The following is a 20,898-nucleotide window of genomic DNA, read 5'->3' as shown; positions in this document are numbered from 1 at the left end:
TTAAAATTTCTTAAATTAAATTAAATTTTTATTTTTAAACACAAAAGAAATAAACCGGACAATTTTTTGTTTATCAATTATAAACATAATAAAAAACGCGATAAAATTGATTTTGATGGGTAATGGACTTAAATATTTATTTCAACATAAATTCGTTTTCGATTTCATAAAAACAAGAAATTTTGGAAATAAAGCAGTTTTAATTATTTATTAAATATTTGGATGTTTCTGTTTCATTATAAGAAAAAAAAATACCCAAATTGTCAAAATTCCTTAAGAAAATCCAAATTAAATCCTTTTAAAACACAGAAGTAAAAGCATTTGTATTTTTTATATTTTTAGATTGTTTCTTTTTGTAATTTACTTTTAAAATCAAAAATCCAAAATCCATGGCTTTTTTGTACAATAGGTACAAAAATGAGAAAAATATGTGAAAATTTTAGATGAAACGGGACAAAGTTAGTGTAGTTTTAATTGGGTTTAAATATCTCAACAAAAAATTTTTTCTAGTTTTATTAAAATAAGAAATTTTGAAAATAAAGTAAGTTTTGCCAATTTATTTAAAATTTCGATGTTACATTCTTATAAAAAAAAAAACCTCTACAATAAATAATAAAATAACATAAAACTCACAAACAAAGTAGTCGTAATCTTAAAATTTGAAAATTCAAACTTGACTTTTATAAAACACAAGAAATAAAACTGTTCATTTTTTGCTGGTATATTTATCTGTTAATAAAATAATACAAACCAATAAAAAAATTGGTTTTTAACAATACAAAACTCATTGAAACAATTTTATTTTCATAAAATATGTTATTTGTTAAAGAGAAACAAAAAAAACTAAGCCAAAGCTTATCACTTAAGAATTACAACTATCTAAATAGAATTTTTTGTAAAAATGCATTTTATTCGCATCGAAACAACTTTTCCAATCACAATCACAGTTATGCTAATCCCTATAAAACATACAGAAATTACAAAATTCTTTTCGTTCATTTTCTCGTCTCCATACTGGTCTCATATATCCCACATGCCACCATCAATCCACTTTTTTTAAACGTAACAGTACACACAAGCATTTAAAATTAAACAATTCTGGTAAAGAAGTAGTCTACACGCTTTCTACATAACAAAATCGAAAAACCGTTCCATCTTCAACACGATTTTTTCCGATACTTTTGCTTTCTTTGCCAAATTACCCACAAATTTTAACGGCGTGGTGTCTTCATCTCGCGCACCCATCCGAAATCACAACCATCACACCTGGCCCACATGGGCATCCGCACGTAATGGATAATAATTAAGTACCAAAAATGGGCGAATTTTCGACCTCGTTTCAGTGTTTGTCTCAATCAAGACAGCTGGGATTTTCGTTAACCTAACTGATTTGCGAAACCGTTTATTTTTATCTCATTTGGGAAGGAAGTTGCATCCTTGTCCTTCTTTCAAAATTTTGGGGAATTATCAAGATGGGCCATGAACGTAATTTGACACTTATCGGTCATTGACATCGCTACCAACCTTGCAAAATACAACGAAAACTTTAATTTTTGTCGCGTCGCGTGCCGTGGTCAATTGCTCGTGTAATGGTGGTCTCATGACCGAAAAATCGTCATGGCGTGACGAAACAAGCGATAAACGAATTATGACAATTTAATTGCCAACTTGATTTTGTACCGTTATGATCAAACATATGGATAATTTGATAAAGAAGAAAATTTTGCGACGAGAGTTAGACCATCTGGTGTCAATGTCGCACACTTTCCCGACTTTCCGGAGAAACGCTAGGTCTAGGACAAGTTGGTCGTCCTCAAAAATGCCATTTTTGATATACAGGGTGTTTTCTTAATATTGCAAAAAATTGCAAAATTGCACTAATTTGACAAATAAATAATAGTCCTTTGATATACAAGGTGATATTTTAATTTTTTTATTAGTGTTATTTTTGATGTGGTTGCAATATTAAGAAAACACCCTGTGTGTTTATACAAAGTTTCGAAACTTTCGTTAATTAGCCATTTATCGCGCCTTAATTAAAGCAATAATGAATTATTTGAAGTTTTTGTGAAAAATTCTGATTTATTCTTATGGCGCTCGCCGTGTTGCGTAACAGCCGGCTTTGAAAGGACAGTGAATGGCGATAATTATCTCAAATGAATTGATTTAGTCGCCTCTCTAATTATTATATTTTATTTGGAGAATTAAAATGTCGAAAAACCGCAAATGTTTAACGTAATAAAATGATTATTTGTATGACATTTGAGATAATCACATCAGTGTCTAGTCTTAACAAATTTCAATATTCTATTTTACTAATGAAATTCATTTATGGTAATAGATGAGTGTCGAGTAACAGTAGAACGAAAGTAATTTAATGGTGAACTTTGTAAACAAGAATTTGATGAATAAATAATTAATAAAATGAGAATTGCTTGCAAAAGTTCATATAGTTCGTTTTTGCACATTCACTTTTCTTGTTTTTTTATTTCAACTAGAGTAAATATTTGAAATTTTGACTACTTCCAGTAGTAGGGTAAGCCCGGGAGAGGTGAACCACAGTTTTATCTTACTTTTATTTAAATTCAACCACGAATATTTTTTCTCATAAAATGAATTTTAAGACAACTTATAGAGGTAACAAAACAAAAAACATTCTTTTAAATAGATAAAAAAAATAATATATTTTGACATTTTCAAGGTCATTTTTTGGTCTGAACTACATTTCGCTATTGTCTTTTGTTTTCGAGTTATAAACAAAAATTGATATTTTAGCAAGATCTTAAAAATCATATTGGGAGCCATGACATTTTTGAAAAGCTCATTTCTTATTTTCATAAATTTTAGGAAAAGAATGCTATTATGATTTTTATAATTCGTAATAGTAGTTGACTATGGAAAACAAATATATACTTACATTACTTCCATAGCAGTGTCTGATTAATATACCATTAAAATGAGAACAATATTATTTATTATGTAATTAACATTTAAGCAATAATTAACAATAACTAAATAAATAACTCAATTAAACAAGGCATTCCAGAACTCGCTCCCCAGAAATAAATGTAAAATACCAGGAACATGAAAAATTTTTTTAAAAAACTCTATCTATAAAAATTTCGAAGTTATGAGAGTTTTGCACTTTGACTCTACTATTTATTTCTGTTGGAAAAATAATTTTCCAAGTTTTTTGGCTACAGGCTTATTTGTAGCTTTTATTGGCAAAATGTTTGTACTTTTACTAAATAATTATACAAAAACATATACAAGATCATCAGTATCATTAAATAGACATAGAAAATGTTAAGAGTTAAAAAATAAATGGTAAAATTTTTGATAGCATTTTCTGAACATTTTTTTTCATGTTCCTGGTATCTTATCTTACTTGAAATTGTTCTGTGGGGTGCGAGTTCTGAGGCAACCTGTATATAAGGTGGTTGTCTTTTTACCGGCGTAAATTAAAACTATTGATGTTGACGCTTTCTGATATTTTTTTAATAACTATCGCCACAAAAAGTCAAGATTAACATTTTGCTAGAGAGATTGAGCCTTAGAAAGGTAATTTCAAAGTCCATCTTTCCCCGCTTTACTCTAAGTGTTAATTTGCATTTTTTAAATTAAATTTTTCTCGAGAATTTTAACTCAACCCATAATAATTATTTATGAATTAGGAGAATAAACGACTATTTTGACAGAATAGAAATGCCCTCGGGTCTCGTCGGTCACCTCTGGTATTACCTACATTCGAGGGTTTAACGATGTTTTTTTTTTTACAGAAATACATAGAAAAGCTTCCTCCCAACAGACTAAATTAACAATAACATAAGAAAATTATAATTTGTCAAATGATGTCAAAATTTTCAATTGTAATTTTAAGAGTAAAAATCGGTACTAAGAAAAAAAACAAAGTTATAAAGATTTTGAGAATGAATATACAGGCTGCGCCAGAACTCGCGTCCCAGAGAAAATTTTCAAGTAAGATGAGATACCAGGAACATGAAAAAAATGTTTCAAATATTCTATCTGTCAAAAAATTTTGGCATTTATTTTTTGACATTTGTAATTTTTTTATATCTATATAAGGATACTGATGATCTTGTATATATTTTTTTACAATTATTTAGTAGAGGGACAAAAATTTTGCCAATAAAAGCCACAAATAACATTGAACAGAGTTACAATTTAGGATGCAGCTTCCTTATTTCCTCTTTTAATAGCCTTTGGCAAAAAAACCTGGACAATTATTTTTCCAACTGAAATAAATAGAGTTAAAGTGCGAACTTTAAACCCTCATAACTTCGAAATTTTTATAGATAAAATGTTTTTAAATTTTTTCCATGTTCCTGGTATTTTACCTTATATGGCATTATTCTCTGGGGCGCGAGTTCTGGTACCCCCTGTATAGTAGAAGCTGAATCAGAAGTTAAAAATTCCAGAAAATAAACAGACACATAAGCAAAGAAATAAAAATAAAAGTCTGAGGGGACATAAAAACAAAGAAACATAAAGGAAGAAACAAAAAAAAATATATACGTTAAATGATTTTAAAAAGATTAGACAACAAACTACCACAAATAAATCAAAATAGTCTGAAAGAGTATGAAAAACGAAAAAGAATAAGAAATTTAGACATAAAAAACAAATACGTAAATGAAAATGTTAAAAGACACAAACAAAACTTAAAAAAAACATATAAATGTAGAAGCAAAAAAAAACAGTTTACAAAAAAGAAAAAAAATATTTGTACTTAAATAAAAGTAGAATAATAATAATGAAATAAGAAAAAAAGTGAAAAAAACATAAATGATATTGAAAAGACGAATAAATAATTAAAAATTGAACGAAGGTGTACGTATATGAAAAAAAGAGAAAAGAAGAAATTTCAAAGAAATTAGCGTGAATATGACAAAATTAGAAAAATATATGAAAAAATGTAAAGTTCCAAATAGACAAGTAGAGAAACAAAAAAAAAACAAATTCAAAAATAGTAAAAAAACAGTAGCAGCTTTAAATAAATAAAAATTATAAACAAAAGAACAACGTGTTATTTAGAAACTCTCGTTTTAGGCTAAAAAACAATTTGGGCGGCTTGTTTTTTCTTGACTTGAAGCACAAACTCGTGTTTCAATCAACTGCTAAATATAACTCATGCCCACCACTTTTGTAACGCAAAAATTCCAATCAATTCAACTAATTACCCTGTTCTCAATCATTGCGTGTATTTTTTGCCTCAATTCACTTTTACTCGATAAATTAACCGGTCGTTTATCTCGTTTAACTCAAACAGCAGTCGACCTTTATTTTGAAAAATCTGAGGCCGTTTACCGAGTAAATAACACGTATCGATTGAGCTTGAATAAACATTTGCGTGAAAAAAAATTAACTTCTGATTCGAAAATTGCATACTTGAAACTCGGGGCGAAATTGCCTTTCACACTAGGTATTTGCATTAAAACGTGCGGATTTCCAAGGAAAATTATTTACGACGAGTCGAAATTGGAAAGGTGTATAAATTCAAGAAAATCGAAAAATTTTCCTGGACATTAGAGAAACTGTTTGATTTTTTTTGCAATGACCCAAATTGCGACTTTCCGAAAATGCGATCAAAAATCAACACATGGCAGGTTTACAGTAAGTGAACAGTTACGCAACGAAATAATGACTTAACTGTAACCCATCTGTTCCATTGAAATTATTTGTTTTATGTTTGTGTAGTCTTTAATCGAATTTTTGTTAAATTTTACTTAATTTAAGTATCAAGTCACTTGTTACAACATTTGCGCATCATCTCGGGGAAAAATGGCGACCGGTTTGGTCACGTGTGCTCACACAAGTGTAAAATTACAAAAATAATAATAATAGTAATAAATAGAAAGCTGGCGTTATGTCAACAAAACGTAATTTTTGATGCTTCCGTTTCCTCGTGAGGCCTTAGGGGAAATGTTCATCAATCAAAATCGTGTAGATATCGCACGATACCAGTTTTTATAATGAAGTGAAACGAGAAAGATTTTCTGGGTTATGCTACTTCTTTGCTCACGTAATAAATTAAAGTGCAACAAAATCGGAGGCTCTCAATTTTTATTAGTTTTTGATGAGCAGAAGTTTTGCGATTTGTGGCAATGAAACTTTCTTGTCGTTTAATTTCGTTGAATAGAGATTATTAGTTTCTCATAAGTCTCTCCGACGACGACTATAAAATGTGAAATTTTATTACAGTTTCATTTCTATATAATAATTGAGTAAATAGATCAGAATTTATTAATTTTTCCTCCCAACAGTAACACTAAAGCACTACTTTATCCGCTCCCCCTAAAATGAGAGAATTTCTAAACTTCTTCCTCATTACTCGTCTTCTCTCTTCTTATTTACATATCTTTGTTTTATTTTTATTCATTTACAGCTAATCAGAATCTTTACTATCTTTGAATTTGTTTCTTTTGCTTCTGTATTTATCTGTTTACAACTTTATATCTTGTTTCCTCATCCTATTACAATTTTTTTAGGTAATGTTCTTCTTATTGTCATTACTTTTCTTCTTGTTATTTTTAAGTCTACTTCTGCCACAGATTCAATTTCTTTTTCTCATTTTCTCTTCATTTATTTACAATTTTACAGCTATTTTTAAATTTACATTCCAATCAACTCCTATTTATGTGTTGTAATATTTCTTCTTTTTGTCTTTCTCACTTTATAGTTTTTTTTTTTTGTTATATTTATGCTAATTCCTTTTCATTTTCCTTTTCTTCTTGTTTTTTTATACACTTGCGTTTAGTTTTTAATTATTTACTCCAGTCTTTTTAAAATTATTTAGCGTGCTTCTATTGCTTCTCTATTTATTTTTTGCCTTTTTTCCTTATTTCGTTATTACTGTTCTACTTTTATTTATCTACAAGTATTTATTTCCTTTTTTAAACTGTCTTTTCTTGCTTCTCTATTTACTTGTTTTCTCACGTTTTCATTTACGTATTTTTTTATATCTAAATTTTTTATTCTCTTTGTTTTTCATACTCTTTCAGAGTATTTCGATTTATTTGTAACTATTTAGTATGTCTAATCTTTTTAAAATAATTTAACGAGTATTTTTTTGTTTCTCCCTTTATGTTTCTTTGTTTCTATGTCCCCTCAGACTTTTATTTTTATTTCTTTGCTTCTGTGTCTGTAATTTTTAACTTCTGATTCAGCGTCTACTATTTTCATGCTATTCTTTCTCAAAATCTTCATAATTTTTCTTAATTTCATAATTATCTTCATCATGTTTTGCCATAGTATCATTTTTTTCGGTATTTTTATTTACGTATTTCTTGTATCTAAATTTCTTATTCTTTCTGTTAATTTTTACACACTTTCGGACCATTTTAATTTATCTGTAGCTATTTATTATCCTTAATGTGTTCAAAATACATAATTTAAAACGTATTCTTTTTTGCTTCTATAACTTTATAGTTTTAATACTTTATTTGTTTCTTATTGTTATTATTTGTTACGTCTGATTCTTTATGTCTATTGCTCTGTTTTGGTTTCCTTCTGTTGAAATTTTTCTTTTGCTTACCAATCATTTATTCCACTTCTACTACAGCATCAGCTTATTTCCCTTTCTCATTTTTCGTTTTGTTTATTTATAAATATACCTGTCTTTTTCATTGCTGTTCAAGTGTGTTTTAATTTTTTTTCTTTTGGTGTCTCATTCACTTTATTAGTGTTTTCTTGCCTTCTTTTAAATTTCTTATATTCTCTGCTTTTTATACACTTTCGTTCTATTTCTATTTTTCTACAGCTATTTACTTACTTCAGTCTTGTTTTTTGCTTCTCCATATATGAAATTTTTCAAGTTTTCTTGATGTGTTTAAATTCAATTATTTTGGTAATTTTTATTTCTAAATTTTTTTTTTGTTTGCATACTCTTTCGGACCGTCTTAACTTATCGCAGCTATTTGTTATCTCTAATATTTTATTTTTTGCTTTTCTATGTTTCTTTGTTTTTATGTCTCTTCATACTTGTATTTTTATTTCTTTGCTGTTTATTTTCTGTCATTCCACTGCTTCTGCTTCCTACTTTCATATTCATATTATTTATTTCTTAAGTTTTTCATATTTTTTTAAATTTCATGTTTTGCTTCAGTATCAAACTATTTCGTTTTTTCTTCTTGAATTTATTGAGTTTTTGCTGCTACATCGATTACTATAACCTCAGGCGCTATAATTTCGCCATTATCTCGGCTATTATTCTAATATTCTCCCATTCAAAGCACTAAACTGTTAAATGCTTTTATATTCTCAACAAATAGTTTTTACAACAGCCAATTTTACACAAAAAAGTGTACAATACGCGTAACAGGTACCTGAGGATACTTAAGTGTGTTATTAAGTCATAAAAGAGCCTCCGGGGACCCAATAAACTCATATACATACACAACAAGTGAAAGTAACGCAATGTAATGGATGATTTAATGCGAGCAAGCCTTCGGCGACACAAACAAGATGATAAAATTTGTCCATTTAGCATAGATTCAAAACGATATTAAAGCGTACTTCTTGCGGTACCACTTACGGATCACGACATGTGTTTGATGGTACCTCTTCTACACCATTTTTGCATAATTGAAGACCCACAAAGAGATGATACACCGTTAGTTGAGGTTTTGTTTTCGCTAATTGTGCTACTAACGGGAATTTCGAGATGAAAGGGGTGAGATTTGAAGCTAATGAAAAATTTTGCAAGGAACGAATCGTTCCTCGAAGACAAACACTTCCTGTTCTTTTTGCGTACAGTTAGGAATCAGGTATTGCCTTTAATTGACCGATGCGTGTTAACAACAGTTAAGTCGGTGCACGCATACTCTGCTAAACGTTTGATGGAGAAAAAAGGCACTTTGAAGAGAGCGTTTCAGGTTATGAGGAATTTTGAAACTTAATTAAATTGTTTAATGGAGAAATGTCGGAGATGAGAGATGAAAGTGACAGAATTTATTCAATTTCAATGCTTGACTGGCGGTTTTAATAACAAAGCTTTTTTTTTGGTTACGGTTTTAGTGAAATTGACAGGCAGTAATAACAATTTTTCTACAAAAAAAGCAAAAGGCTATGTTTTTCATTCTATCACAATTCTTTAAATTAATATTGGTAACAATTTACTTAATATAAGTATAACAAATTTTATTATGTACAGTCGACAGCAAAAGTAGTGTCACAGAAGAAGTGAGACAATTTATAATTTTTAATAGAAAACATTACAGTTGAGTCATTTTTTATTTGCCTCGTTTTTTAACTTAAAAATAAATAAAAAAGTATTCAAAATTAGTTTCCAATTTTCATTTATTTGACGTCAATACATCCATTTTGAGTTTATTACGTACAGTCACTAGCAAAAGTAGTGTCAGAGTTCTTACTTAATTTTGGAGCTGGCTGTACACGTATATATTATTTCATTAATTTTGAAACAGTCGCACACTTATTTTGTTTTATTTTGCGTACTTTTTTATTTTGACAAATAAAAATAACAAGACATGATTTGCCAACTTAATTGTCATTCTATTGTTTCTTAATTTTGGTTTCTCTGTGCCTGTTCCGCAGTTAATTATCCATTTCTTTTTTTTAATTTATCTTTTCACTTTTCTTTGTAAATTTGTTTTAATTTTGTTCGAGGCGAAGTTAACTTGAAAAAAAAAATGTGTACAACTAATTCCAATTACAAAAAAAAATTACCAAAATTTTATTATTCTCAATTAATTCCTGTAATTCCAACTTAATTATCGTAATTACAAAATAATTCTTCAATTGAAAATTAATTCCGATAGTTTTAAAAAATTCAACGTAATTTTCAAAAAATTAAATTATCTCTGATAATTGCAAAAAGAATTCTAGTACCAAAAACATTCTAGTAATTCAAGAATAATTTTAGTAATTTACTAAAATTCCGGTAATTCAATTCCAGTAATTCTATTATTCCATAGTAATTCCATTGTTTTTTGATTAATTCGTACAATTTTAAATTAATGTCTGTAATTACAACGTAATTCCAACTTGATAATTTTAGTAAATCCAAAAAAATTTTGCAATTTCAAAAAAATTCCAGTAATTTACAAATTTCGATAAGTAATTAAAAACAATCCACCAAAATTCAATTTCAATAATTCTATTGATTAATATTGGATTCACCGTAATTCCATAGTTTTCAGATTAATTTCTATAATTCTAAACTAATTCTTATAATTACAACTTAATTCCAACATATAATTTCCGTAATTCCAAAGTAATTCCGGTAATTTAATTTAGTAATTCTATTAATCCATCGTAATTAATTAATTCCAACTTAATTTTGTAGTTTTAAAATAATTTCTATAATTCCGAATTAATTCCAATAGTTCCAAGAAATTCAACATTATTTTCAAAACAAAAATATCTTTGATACTCGTAATTTCATAAAGAATTCCAGTAATTTCAGAAAAATTTCACCGAAATTAAATTTCAGTAATTTTATTAATCCAGTGTTTTCAGATAAATTCTTACAATACCAAATGAATTCCTGTAATTCCAACTTAATTTTCATAATTCTAAAATAATTCCTGTAATTTAAAATGAATTTTAAAAAGTTTAACGCCATTTTTAAATGAAATTTGCTGAGAAGATTCTAAAAAAAAAGCGGTAATTCCAGTAATTAAAATTATGGTGATTCCAGACAATCCAAAAATAATTTTAATAATTCCAAAAACTTCCAAATAATTCCAGAGTTAACGGTCCCTCGATTTTTTTGTTTCTATAGCCACATTTTTACTGTTTTTCTAATTTGTATTGCCACTTTTATGTTATTCTATCATTATCTTAATTTTGTTAGAATTAATTGTTCCATTTAATTCTTTCCTCTATTTTTATGTCAAACTTCCTGTGTTTTTTTTCAAAGTTAATTCACGTGTTTTGAAATTGTTTACTTTTATTTTTTTAACAGGAAACAAAGGGACACTTTATTCCCTCGTTTTGACAAATTTAGTCTGATAGGGGAAATGGCCTACATTCTCGGGATTAAAATAGTTGTTTATTACCTTGATACATAAACAACCATTATTGACTTTTATCTTTAATAACATATAATTTTTTTGCAGCTGGTGATATCCATTGCCTCCCATGATGATAATCATGGACAGCGTGGTGATCCCCCGTCCTCCGGCCCTCCCGCCGGTGCCCCTCGTCCCTCCTAGTGTGACAAGCACCCCTTCCGGTTTCCGTCTAATGGAAGACCAAGGCGATACCGGAAGTGTCTATTCCATCTACAAGCAAAAAATCGACGCCATGTTTGAATCCGATTCAAGTACCAATACAAAAAACAGCGTTCAAGCACAAATTGAGAAAATGTTTAGTGACGTAGCCCAAGACAATGGTATTATTCTAAGTGATGGGACAACCCATCGTTTCTCAGTCGATTATTTGGGTTCGGTCGGTTTAACCGATAAAGTGACAAGTCTAGCCGGACTACAAACCCCTCTTAAAGAACTCTATTTTGCATATAAAAGGACGACGAAATTAAAAAAGACTCTAACCGGAAAATTAGAGATTTCCGGTCAAGGGCTGAAAGTGCAATATCAAGGGGAGAAAGGTGATTTGGAACAAATGAATTCGTTTCCGACCATTGCTGTGTGGTCTGCGGTCAAGTTTGTGATACAAAAAGGGACAAGTTACGCTTTTTTGCCACTGATTACCGATCCTGATAATATTGATAAGAAAGCTCTGTTCCGGGAATTGACTGATAACGAGAAGAAATTCATCAATAGTGAGACACATTCACCACTTTTTGCCGTCGTTATGCGCAAAATAGGCCTTCAGAAGCAATTAGAATGCCACGGGTGAGTCCCCCAAACCCTACAATTTCTCCTTAACTCAGTTTTTCCCCCAGTTTTGTGTGTCAAACTTCCGAAGATGCCATCGTCATCGCCGCAACTCTCTACAAGTCGCTAATGGCCCACATGAAAGCGAAGGAAAAAAGACCGAAAAACCGAAACGGAATCACTTGTATATCGACTACTTCGAGCGTTTTTAACGAAAAATCGGTCCCAATTCGGCCCCCACGAAAAAAACGGAGCACTACTTCATCCATAATTAGTGAAACTGAACAACAAGATGTAAAAAAAAATCATTGTTTTAGTTAATTATTCAGAAATTTCTGTTTCAGGTCTCTGATACTCAACCCCTAATCCAGAAAAAGAACGTCCGGAAAAGTATTAAATCGCGACCGGCCCCCAAAACCCCCGACTTTGACGCCATTTTGCCGTACGAAGAACCGGTTAAACCGGAAGAAATCAAACCGAAGACGTTCTCAGATAAAATCAATACTTTCATGAGTCGGGAACAGAAACAAATCACAGCAGAAATTAAACAAATGATGACTGATAAGGTGAAAATGGCGGAAAATAATGAAGGAAACAGTTTAAGGAAAAAGGATAATTCGGGGGATATCCTGACTAAAGTTACGATACCCAGATCGGGGAGTTTCCTTAACGCTGGGGGATTAACGCGGTATAAATCGAAAGTTTCAAGGTAAGAAAAGTGCTTTTTTTAAACTTTTCTAGGAAACAAACATTGCCTTTTTTCTAGTCTATTTGTTCCATTCTGTCTCACTAATTTTTTAAAACTTTTTTTCAAAAATTCGATCAATTTATATGTTTATTATTTCTGCCTCTTATTTTTGGCGTTTTACTCCATATTCAAACAGAATTTTTGAAAACGCTCCTATTTTGCTATTAAATTCTAGTAAATGTTTATTTCTTCTTTTTCATTTGTTTTATTATTGTTCTTCGTTCTAATTAATATTGTCAAAAAAATCTTATTTATTTTTATCTCAAAAAGATTATTCTTGTGTAAAATTTCTATCTTGTTTTTATTTCCGTAGCTTTTTTGTCCTTGTTTGTTTCTTTTTCCATTACTTATTTTTACGCTCATTCATTCTTCTTTCAACTTTTTTATTTCTTTATCAGATTATTAGTTTCCAAAGTTTACTTTCTACCATCTTTTGTTGCAAAATATATATCTCCGTCGTCTATCGTGTTTTCTAAGTATTTCTGCATTTCTATTTTTAATCTGGCTTTAATACTTCTTTCTTACTGTTTCAATTTTCTTATTTTAAACTTTTTTTATTTCCTTTTGCTTTCAGCATCTTATTTTTAATTAAATCAAAAACTTTATTCCTACATCATACATTCTGTTTTTGTTTTTAGTTGTTTGTTTTGTATTTTGCTCATTCAGTTTTGCTTAAATTCAATTTTTTTTTTCGCTTATTCATTATTTTTTTTTGTATTTCCTTTTCAGATATTTTATACAGATTGATGAAGTTTTTTAGTTTTGTTATGTTTTTTTTTATTTATTATTACTATTTGTCTTTTTTACGTTTTACTTGTTTCTAATATTGTTTCTACTCCTATCGTTCTTTCGTTTATTTTCGAAAATTTTTATTTTTTTTTTATTCTAACTCGTACTTAAAATATTATAAAAAATCTTATTTAATACAATTAAAAATCAAAAATTTTATTATTATTCTTGTGCATAAATTCTATCTCTTTTCTATTTCCGTAACTTTTTCTTGTCCTTATTTGCTTCTTTTGTCTTTATTTATTTTTACGCTCATTCATTGTCTTCTTCAACACTTTTTTATTTCTTTTATCTGATTCCTAGTTTCCTAAATTTACTTTCTACCATCTTTTGTTCCAAAATATTTATCTCCTCGTCTCTCGTGTTTTAGGTCTTTTTTCTAAATATTTCTGCATTTCTCTTTTTAATCAGACTTTAATGTTTCTTTCTTATTGTTTCAATTTTCTTATTTTATTTTTTTTCCTTTTTGCTTTCAGCATCTTACTCTCAATCAAATGAAAAACTTTATTTCTACACCATACATTCTGTTTTAGCTTTTGTTTGTTTTGTATTTTTCTTCTTCAATTTTGCTTCAATTCAAATGTTTTTACGCTTATTCATTAAATTTCTCAAGTGTATCTATTTATTTATTATAATTCTAATTTTTCTATTTCGCATTTTACTTGTTTCAATTTTTTTTCCATTCCTATCTAAATAGAATTCCTTCGTTTATTTTCGAAAGTTTTTATTTTCTCATTCTAACTCGTACTTAAAACATTGTTAAAAACCTTATTTAAAACTATATTTATTTCAAAAATATTATTAAGTGCATAATTTCTATCTTTTTTCTCTTTCTGTAGTTTTTTTTGTCTTTATTTGTTTGTTTTTTCTTTATTTATTCATTTTTACGCTTATTTTTCTCTTCTCCAACTTTTTCTGTTTCACTATCGGATCCTTTATTTCCTAAGTAGCTTTCCTCGTTTTTATTTCTTATGAAGTGTATTTTGTTATCTACAATTTTTTTTATCTTTTTTAATCTATTCTATTCTATGTTCGCATTTTTATACCTTCTTTTATTCTAAATTATTTATCTCTGTCATCTCTTCGTGTCTCTTTTTTAAATATTTCTACATTTCTCTTTTAAATCCGACTTTGCAATTGTTTGTTTCAATTTACTTATTTTAAACGTTTATCATTTCCTTTTTGCTTTCAGCATTTTTCATCTTATTTTCATTCAAACCAAAAACTTTATTTCCACATCATAATTTCTGTCTTTGTTTTTAGTTGTTTATTTTGCATTTTTCTTAAGTTTTGTTTAAATTCATATTTTCTTTTGACCATTATTCATTTATTTTTTTGTATCTTCTTCTCAGCTATTTTATACTCTTAAGTTCTTTGTTTTGTTTTTTACCTCTATTTCTCGATTTTTTGTTTAACTTGTCTTGCTGGCAAAATCTTTATCGTTTTTTTTTCAAATTATACTTTTTTATTGAGTTTTTGCTTTACTTTAACTTTGTACATTTTGTACTTTTTGTTTGATCTTATTTCAGTCAAATAAAAAAACTTTATTCCTACTTCATGCATTCTGTCTTTGTCTATAGTTGTTTGTTTTTTATTTTTTTTCTTAAGTTTTGCTTAAATTCGCTTATTTATTAGATTTTTTTATATTTACTTCTTTTAATACATTGAGAACGACAAATTCTAAGTTTTTTGTTTTGTTTCAAACCTCTATTTCTCGTTTTTTAAATAATTCTTGTCTTTCCAACTCTTCTATCTCATTGTTTTTTTATTTTCCAAGCTATTTTATTCTCCTTCCTGATGGTTAATTTAACAAAATATAGTATTTTTTATTCCAAAATCTTTGTCTTTCAGTCCCTTTCGTTGTTTTTTACTTTTTACTTTTTTTCGTATTATTTTTCTTGTTTCTTTATGATTATTTTCTTCTTTTCATATTCAGTTTGTTTTTATTTTTTATTTTCTGTGATTTCTCTTATGCCGTCTTGGTTCCAGAAGCAACGGCCAAGCAACCGGCGGTTCGCCTCTCGGCTTCAACGAGCTCTTCAACGAGTTCCGTCTCCAGGAAGGTCTCCACTCCATGGACGAAATCCTGGGTGTGATAATCGATCCCGAAGGAATGTCATTCAACGACTTGAAACCAATCTACAAAGAATTCCTCCTAAAACTCTCCGTCACATTAACAAAAGACGAACTATACCAACGTTCAAAATCGATAATGCGTCGCCAGAAGAAGAAACTTTTGCGCCGAAATAGCCTTCAACCAAAACCCTCCTCTCATCACATCTTAGTCGGAAACAAATTCAAACGTCTCAAACACATTTTTCGAAAAAACTTAAAACTCAAACTCGGAAAAAACAAATCTGGGTCCGACCCCGGCCCCGACCCGAAAATCCCCGAAAGCAGTATTTCGACATCGAGTTACGACACTCGGCAATTCTCGCCACGCGAAGAACAAGTGAAGAAAATTGCTAAACGCCGCGACCGGATTTCCACATCGGAAGAAAGCGATTTTTTCAGTCTGAGGCGGAAAAAAATGTCGGGGAATCACCACCACCAAAATCGGAACTCTTCGAGTGGTTACGTCTCGTGTTCGGAATGTTCGTACGACAGTGACACTTGCACTTGTGTCTCAGCCGATAAGTGTTATTGTTCATTGGGCAATAAACACGTCCCTAAGAAAAAAAATCAATGTGATTGCAATCTGGACGGTCCGGTGACGTTTTGTGGGTGTGATACCGACTCATGCACTGAAAGTAATAAATGTTATTGTCAAAATCCTCCCCGGAAGAGCACAATTCAAGAACTGAAACGCCGGAGTTTGAAGAAAGACCGGAAATTGTGTCGCAGGGCTTCGAATTCCCGGAGTACAAAAAGTTTGGAGTACATTGGGCCGTATTATGAGAAATTGGGGTCGAAGAGGAAGAATTACAATGGGGTGGCGGTGGATTATGAGCTGTTCAGTGTGAGGAGTGGGAGAGGGAGGAGTGAAGGAAAGCACGGGAAATATGGCGCGAGAAGTAAGTATGAGGGAGGAAATTGATTGAGAAATAATAGAGTAATAAAGTGGTTATTACGTCAAATATGACAAGGGAGAAGAATTAAAATGATATGTTTAGTGAGAGAATAAAGGGTGAAATTGCTACCTTCATATATCAAAGAAACTTAATTATTATTAACCCAATTTTGTGCCATTTTCTTATGTTTTGTTAATACCTTTTTTACAAAAAATTCAACATTTGTGTCATTTTAGAGCAAAAGTAATTTTTTAATCTTAAAATAGTCGATTTACCTTAAGTTGCAAAAAAGTTTGAAATATGGTTTTCTAGACGTAAAATCAACAAATTTTTATTTATTTTTTATTTTGTAAATTGCGACAAAACTGCACCTCAAAGATTATAAAATTTTAACGTAAACATATGTAAAATGTTCCGGGAAATCAATTGACGTCAAAAAAAACTGCAAAATTCGTAATAGTTTTATAGTTATAGACGAATTTACATTTTTGATATTTTTGACTGATCTTTTTTGTATACATATCATAGAAAATTAAATTTTCTCCCCAAAAGTATCAGACATAAGAGGTTATCACTAATAAGTCCGGAGTTATTGCCAATAGAATGCCAAAAATCAACCAAAATCTCAACAAAAATAAAAAAAAATTCAACTTTAAAATTGGTCTATATAACGTTTTTTTTTACAAATGTAAAAAAAACGTTATATAGACCAACTAGAAATCTAGAAGTTTTAAAAACTCAAAAAGGTGCGTAAAACGCTAATGGGTCAAGTTTAAAAAATTCCGAATTTTAAGTAAAATCAACAAATTTTAACTTTTTTTTTATTTCGTAAATTGCGACAAAACTGCTCCTCAAAGATTACAAAATTTCAACGTAAACATATGTAAAATGTTCCGGAAAATCAATTGACGTCAAAAAAACTAAAAAATTCGTAATAGTTTTGAAGTTATAATCGAATTTATATTTTCCATATTTTTGACTTAATCAAAAATTTTCTCGATAACTATTTGTTTTAGAACACTCTTCTTTTTTGTGTATAATAGAAAAGCAAATTTTCTCCCCAACGGTACTAAATAAGACCGAAGTTATTGTCAATAAACCGCTCCGTGTGCCAAAAATCGACCAAAATCACGACAAAAATTTAAAAAAAGTTAACTTTAAAATTGATCTATAAAACGTTTTTGTAAAAACTCAAAAACGTGCATAAAACGCCATTAAGTCAAGTTTTAAAAAAAATGAGGTTTTCTAGACGTAAGTAAAATCAACAAATTTTTCCTTTTTTTATTTTGTAAATTACGACAAAACTACACCTTAAAGATTATAAAATTTTAACGTAAACATATGTAAAATGTTTCGAGAAATCAATTGACGTCAAGAAAACTCCAAAATTCATAATAGTAATTTATGTTTTCGATATTTTTGGTTTTATCAGCAATTTTTTCGATAACTATTTATGGTAGAACACTAATCTTTTTTGTATATGATAGAAAATTAAGTTTTCTTTCCAACGGTACCAAACATACGAGGTTATCATCAATAAGTCCGAAGTTATGAGCAATAGGCCACTGCGGGTCCAAAAATCGACCAAAATCTTGACAGAAATGAAAAAGAATTTCAACTTTTTTACATTTTTAGCGGTCTCAAAGACTCAAAAAAGTGCATAAAACGCTGTTGGGTCAAGTTTAAAAAATTAAGAATTTTTTGAGTTTTTCTAGACAAGTTTTTTTTATATTTTTTTATTTTGTAAACTGCAACAAAACTGCACCTCAAAGATTATAAAATTTCAACATAAACATATGTAAAATGTTCCGGGAAATCAATTGACGTTAAGAAAACTCCAAAATTTAGAAGTTATAGTCGAATTTATATTTACGATATTTTTAATCTTATCAGCAATTTTCTCGATAACTATTTATCGCAGAACACTAATATTTTTTGTATATGATAGAAAATTAAATTTGCTTTTCAACGATCATAAGTACAAGAGGGTAGCGCCAATAATTCCGGAGTTATTATCAATAGACTGCTATTGGTACCAAAAATCGATCAAAATCTCGACCAAAAAAAATGTAACTTTAAAATATAATAATATAACGGTTTATACATTTCTAGAGCTCCTAAAGACTCAAAAAAAAGAGCATTTAACATTATTGGGTCAAGTTAGAAAAATTACAAATTTTTGGATTTTTTGAAGGTGAGCGGTAAAAATAGTCAATTTACCTTGAATCATCGTAAAAACGCTTAAAATATGGTTTTCTAGGCGTAAAATTATACGCTGAGCATATTGAGTAATAAAGTTAAGAATAGTTTAGATATTTCTGACTTATCAGCAATTTTCTCGATAACTATTTATCGTACAACAATGATTTTTTTTTTCATATAATAGAAAATTACATATGCTTTCAAACTGTACTAAACATAAAGAGCTAGTGCTAATAATCCCATAGTTATTGGCAATAAACCGCTTCAAGTACCAAAAATTGACCAAAATCCCGTCAAAAATCAAAAAAATCGACAATTTTTAAACTGATCTTTCTAACTTTTTTCACATTTTTAGAGGTCCTAGGGACTCAGAAAACGTTATTTGGACAAAACGCAAGTTTTATTTTTCAATTAAAAAATTGAAAGAAAAATAAAGTGGGAAATTTTCTCGTTAAAAAATAATTTTTCCGCAAATTAGACCTTCCACCCTTTTAATTTAATCGAGGCCATGTCAGTGTCGCCAACCCCATTTACAAAACCGCCACGTCTCCCGTCGTCATCAATTCAATCCCGGAAAAATAGGCCAGGGTTGAAACCCTCACGAATACGCAATTTCTTGAATGTTTTATTTTTCCCCCAGATGATCATCGCACATTACAATCCACTGCCATTTCCGGCGCCTGTACCGAAGCCCTCTCCGTGAAAAAATCCGCCGAAATCGCGGCCCTCTTCGCCGACATCAAACTGAGCCAAACCACCGACATTGCCCATTTGACACCCCGGACTTGTGACATGGACACGATTATTTCATCCCGGAACGCTTACAACAAACTGAAATCGCAACACGATGCCAAAAAAATCATTCAAAATGGGCTCTATGTGAGGAATAATCCCAAAATGTACAGTGCCCGAAATGGGCTATACACCATCCAGAGCCAATCGGACGAATCCAGACGCTCCAGTTTGAGCGAAGACAAAAACTATTTTGATTTGACAAAAAAAAACAGCAGTAATCTGGAAAATTCGTTAGGTTATCTGCCCTAGTGGGGAAAAAATGCCATTTCTTTCGTTTTGGGGGGGTTAAAGATTCGGTAGGGTTGCTAGAGGGAGACTATTTTAATTAAGTGCAATAACATGAAATGTGCAATATTCTTATTTATGTGCAATAATTAGCTATAAGAAATAAAGATTTTATCTCAAATTGCGTTTTATTTAATTTAATTCAAAAACTGACCAGTTTGAAACATGAGAGTTTCATTAAATAACCTTCTGACCTTAATTATAAGCAAGTTAGTTGGTAACCGAAACAATTTGCAAGTTTTGTTAAAAATCTAATCAAGTTTATAATTTTTTTGATTGATTATTTTATTTAAAATTTGGCGTTGAGACGACTCAAATCAGTGATAAGTAAATTAGTTTTACAAATTTTTGGAATTTAATCGTAATTGCTTAGAATTATTTGGAAGTTTTTGGAATTATTGAAATTATTTTTGGATTGTCTGGAATCACCACCATAATTTTAATTACTAGAATTACCACATTTTTAATTAATCTGAAAATAATCGATTAATAAAATCACTGAAATTGAATTTCGGATTATCGGAGATAATTTCTTTCGAAAATTACGTTGAATTTCCTGGAGTTAATTCGAAATTACTTTTTAAAAGTACAAAATTACGGAAATTAAGTTGGAATTAAGTTGGATTACAGGAATTAATTTAGATTTTTAGGAATTGAATTAATCTGAAAACAATGGAATTACAATGGATTTGAATAGAAGAAATTGCATTACCAGAATTACTTGTAAATTACAAAATAACGTTAGGTATCTTAAAAGTGTCGTAATTAATTTTTAATTACGGAAATTATATGTTGGAATTAAGTTGTAATTACAAGAATTAACTTAGAATTAATCCGAAAACTATTAAATTACGTTGAATCCAATATTAATCAATAGAATTATTGAAATTGTATTTCGGTGGATTTTTTTAATTACTTATAGAAATTATTTGTAAAATACTGAAATATTTTTAAAATTACTAAAATTATTAAGTTGGAATTAAGTTGGCATTACAAAAATTAATTTAACATTGTACGAATTAATCTAAAAACAATGGAATTACCGTGGAATAATAGAATTACTGGAATTGAATTACCGAAATTATTTGTAAATTACTCAAATTTACTAAAATTTCTAGAATGTTTTTAGAACTACATACTAGAATTCTTCTTGCAATTATCGGAGATAATTTATTCTTTTGAAAATTACGTTGAATTTCTTAATTAATTTGGAATTTAAATTGAAATTATTTTGGAATTTGGAATT

At 29.3% G+C, this 20,898-nt stretch overlaps 1 protein-coding gene across 2 annotated transcripts in view; it reads left to right on the top strand.

Moving 5' to 3' along the window:
- LOC123009273 overlaps positions 1-19,767 on the top strand; it is a 21,303-nt gene extending 1,536 nt beyond the window's left edge. Inside the window, exons 2-6 of one of the 2 annotated variants that reach the window (XM_044405468.1) lie at positions 11,103-11,840; positions 11,891-12,116; positions 12,167-12,531; positions 15,352-16,373; positions 19,213-19,767. In XM_044405468.1, the coding sequence (XP_044261403.1) occupies positions 11,125-11,840; positions 11,891-12,116; positions 12,167-12,531; positions 15,352-16,373; positions 19,213-19,616 (2,733 nt within the window). In that variant the 5' untranslated portion in view covers positions 11,103-11,124 and the 3' untranslated portion in view covers positions 19,617-19,767. Of the gene's footprint in view, positions 1-11,102; positions 11,841-11,890; positions 12,117-12,166; positions 12,532-15,348; positions 16,374-19,212 lie in introns of both variants that reach the window. The other variant, XM_044405467.1, reaches the window with a different exon arrangement.
- The last annotated feature ends 1,131 nt before the right edge of the window (positions 19,768-20,898 follow it).

This window comes from Tribolium madens, unplaced genomic scaffold, assembly GCF_015345945.1.
Source record: "Tribolium madens isolate multiple individuals breed KSU strain unplaced genomic scaffold, Tmad_KSU_1.1 Scaffold_71;HRSCAF=194;Tcas5.2_LG6, whole genome shotgun sequence".
NCBI classification, from domain to species: Eukaryota; Metazoa; Arthropoda; class Insecta; order Coleoptera; family Tenebrionidae; genus Tribolium; species Tribolium madens.
The sequence above is the reverse complement of the archived record's forward strand: the minus strand, read 5'-3'. Positions and strand labels throughout refer to the sequence as shown.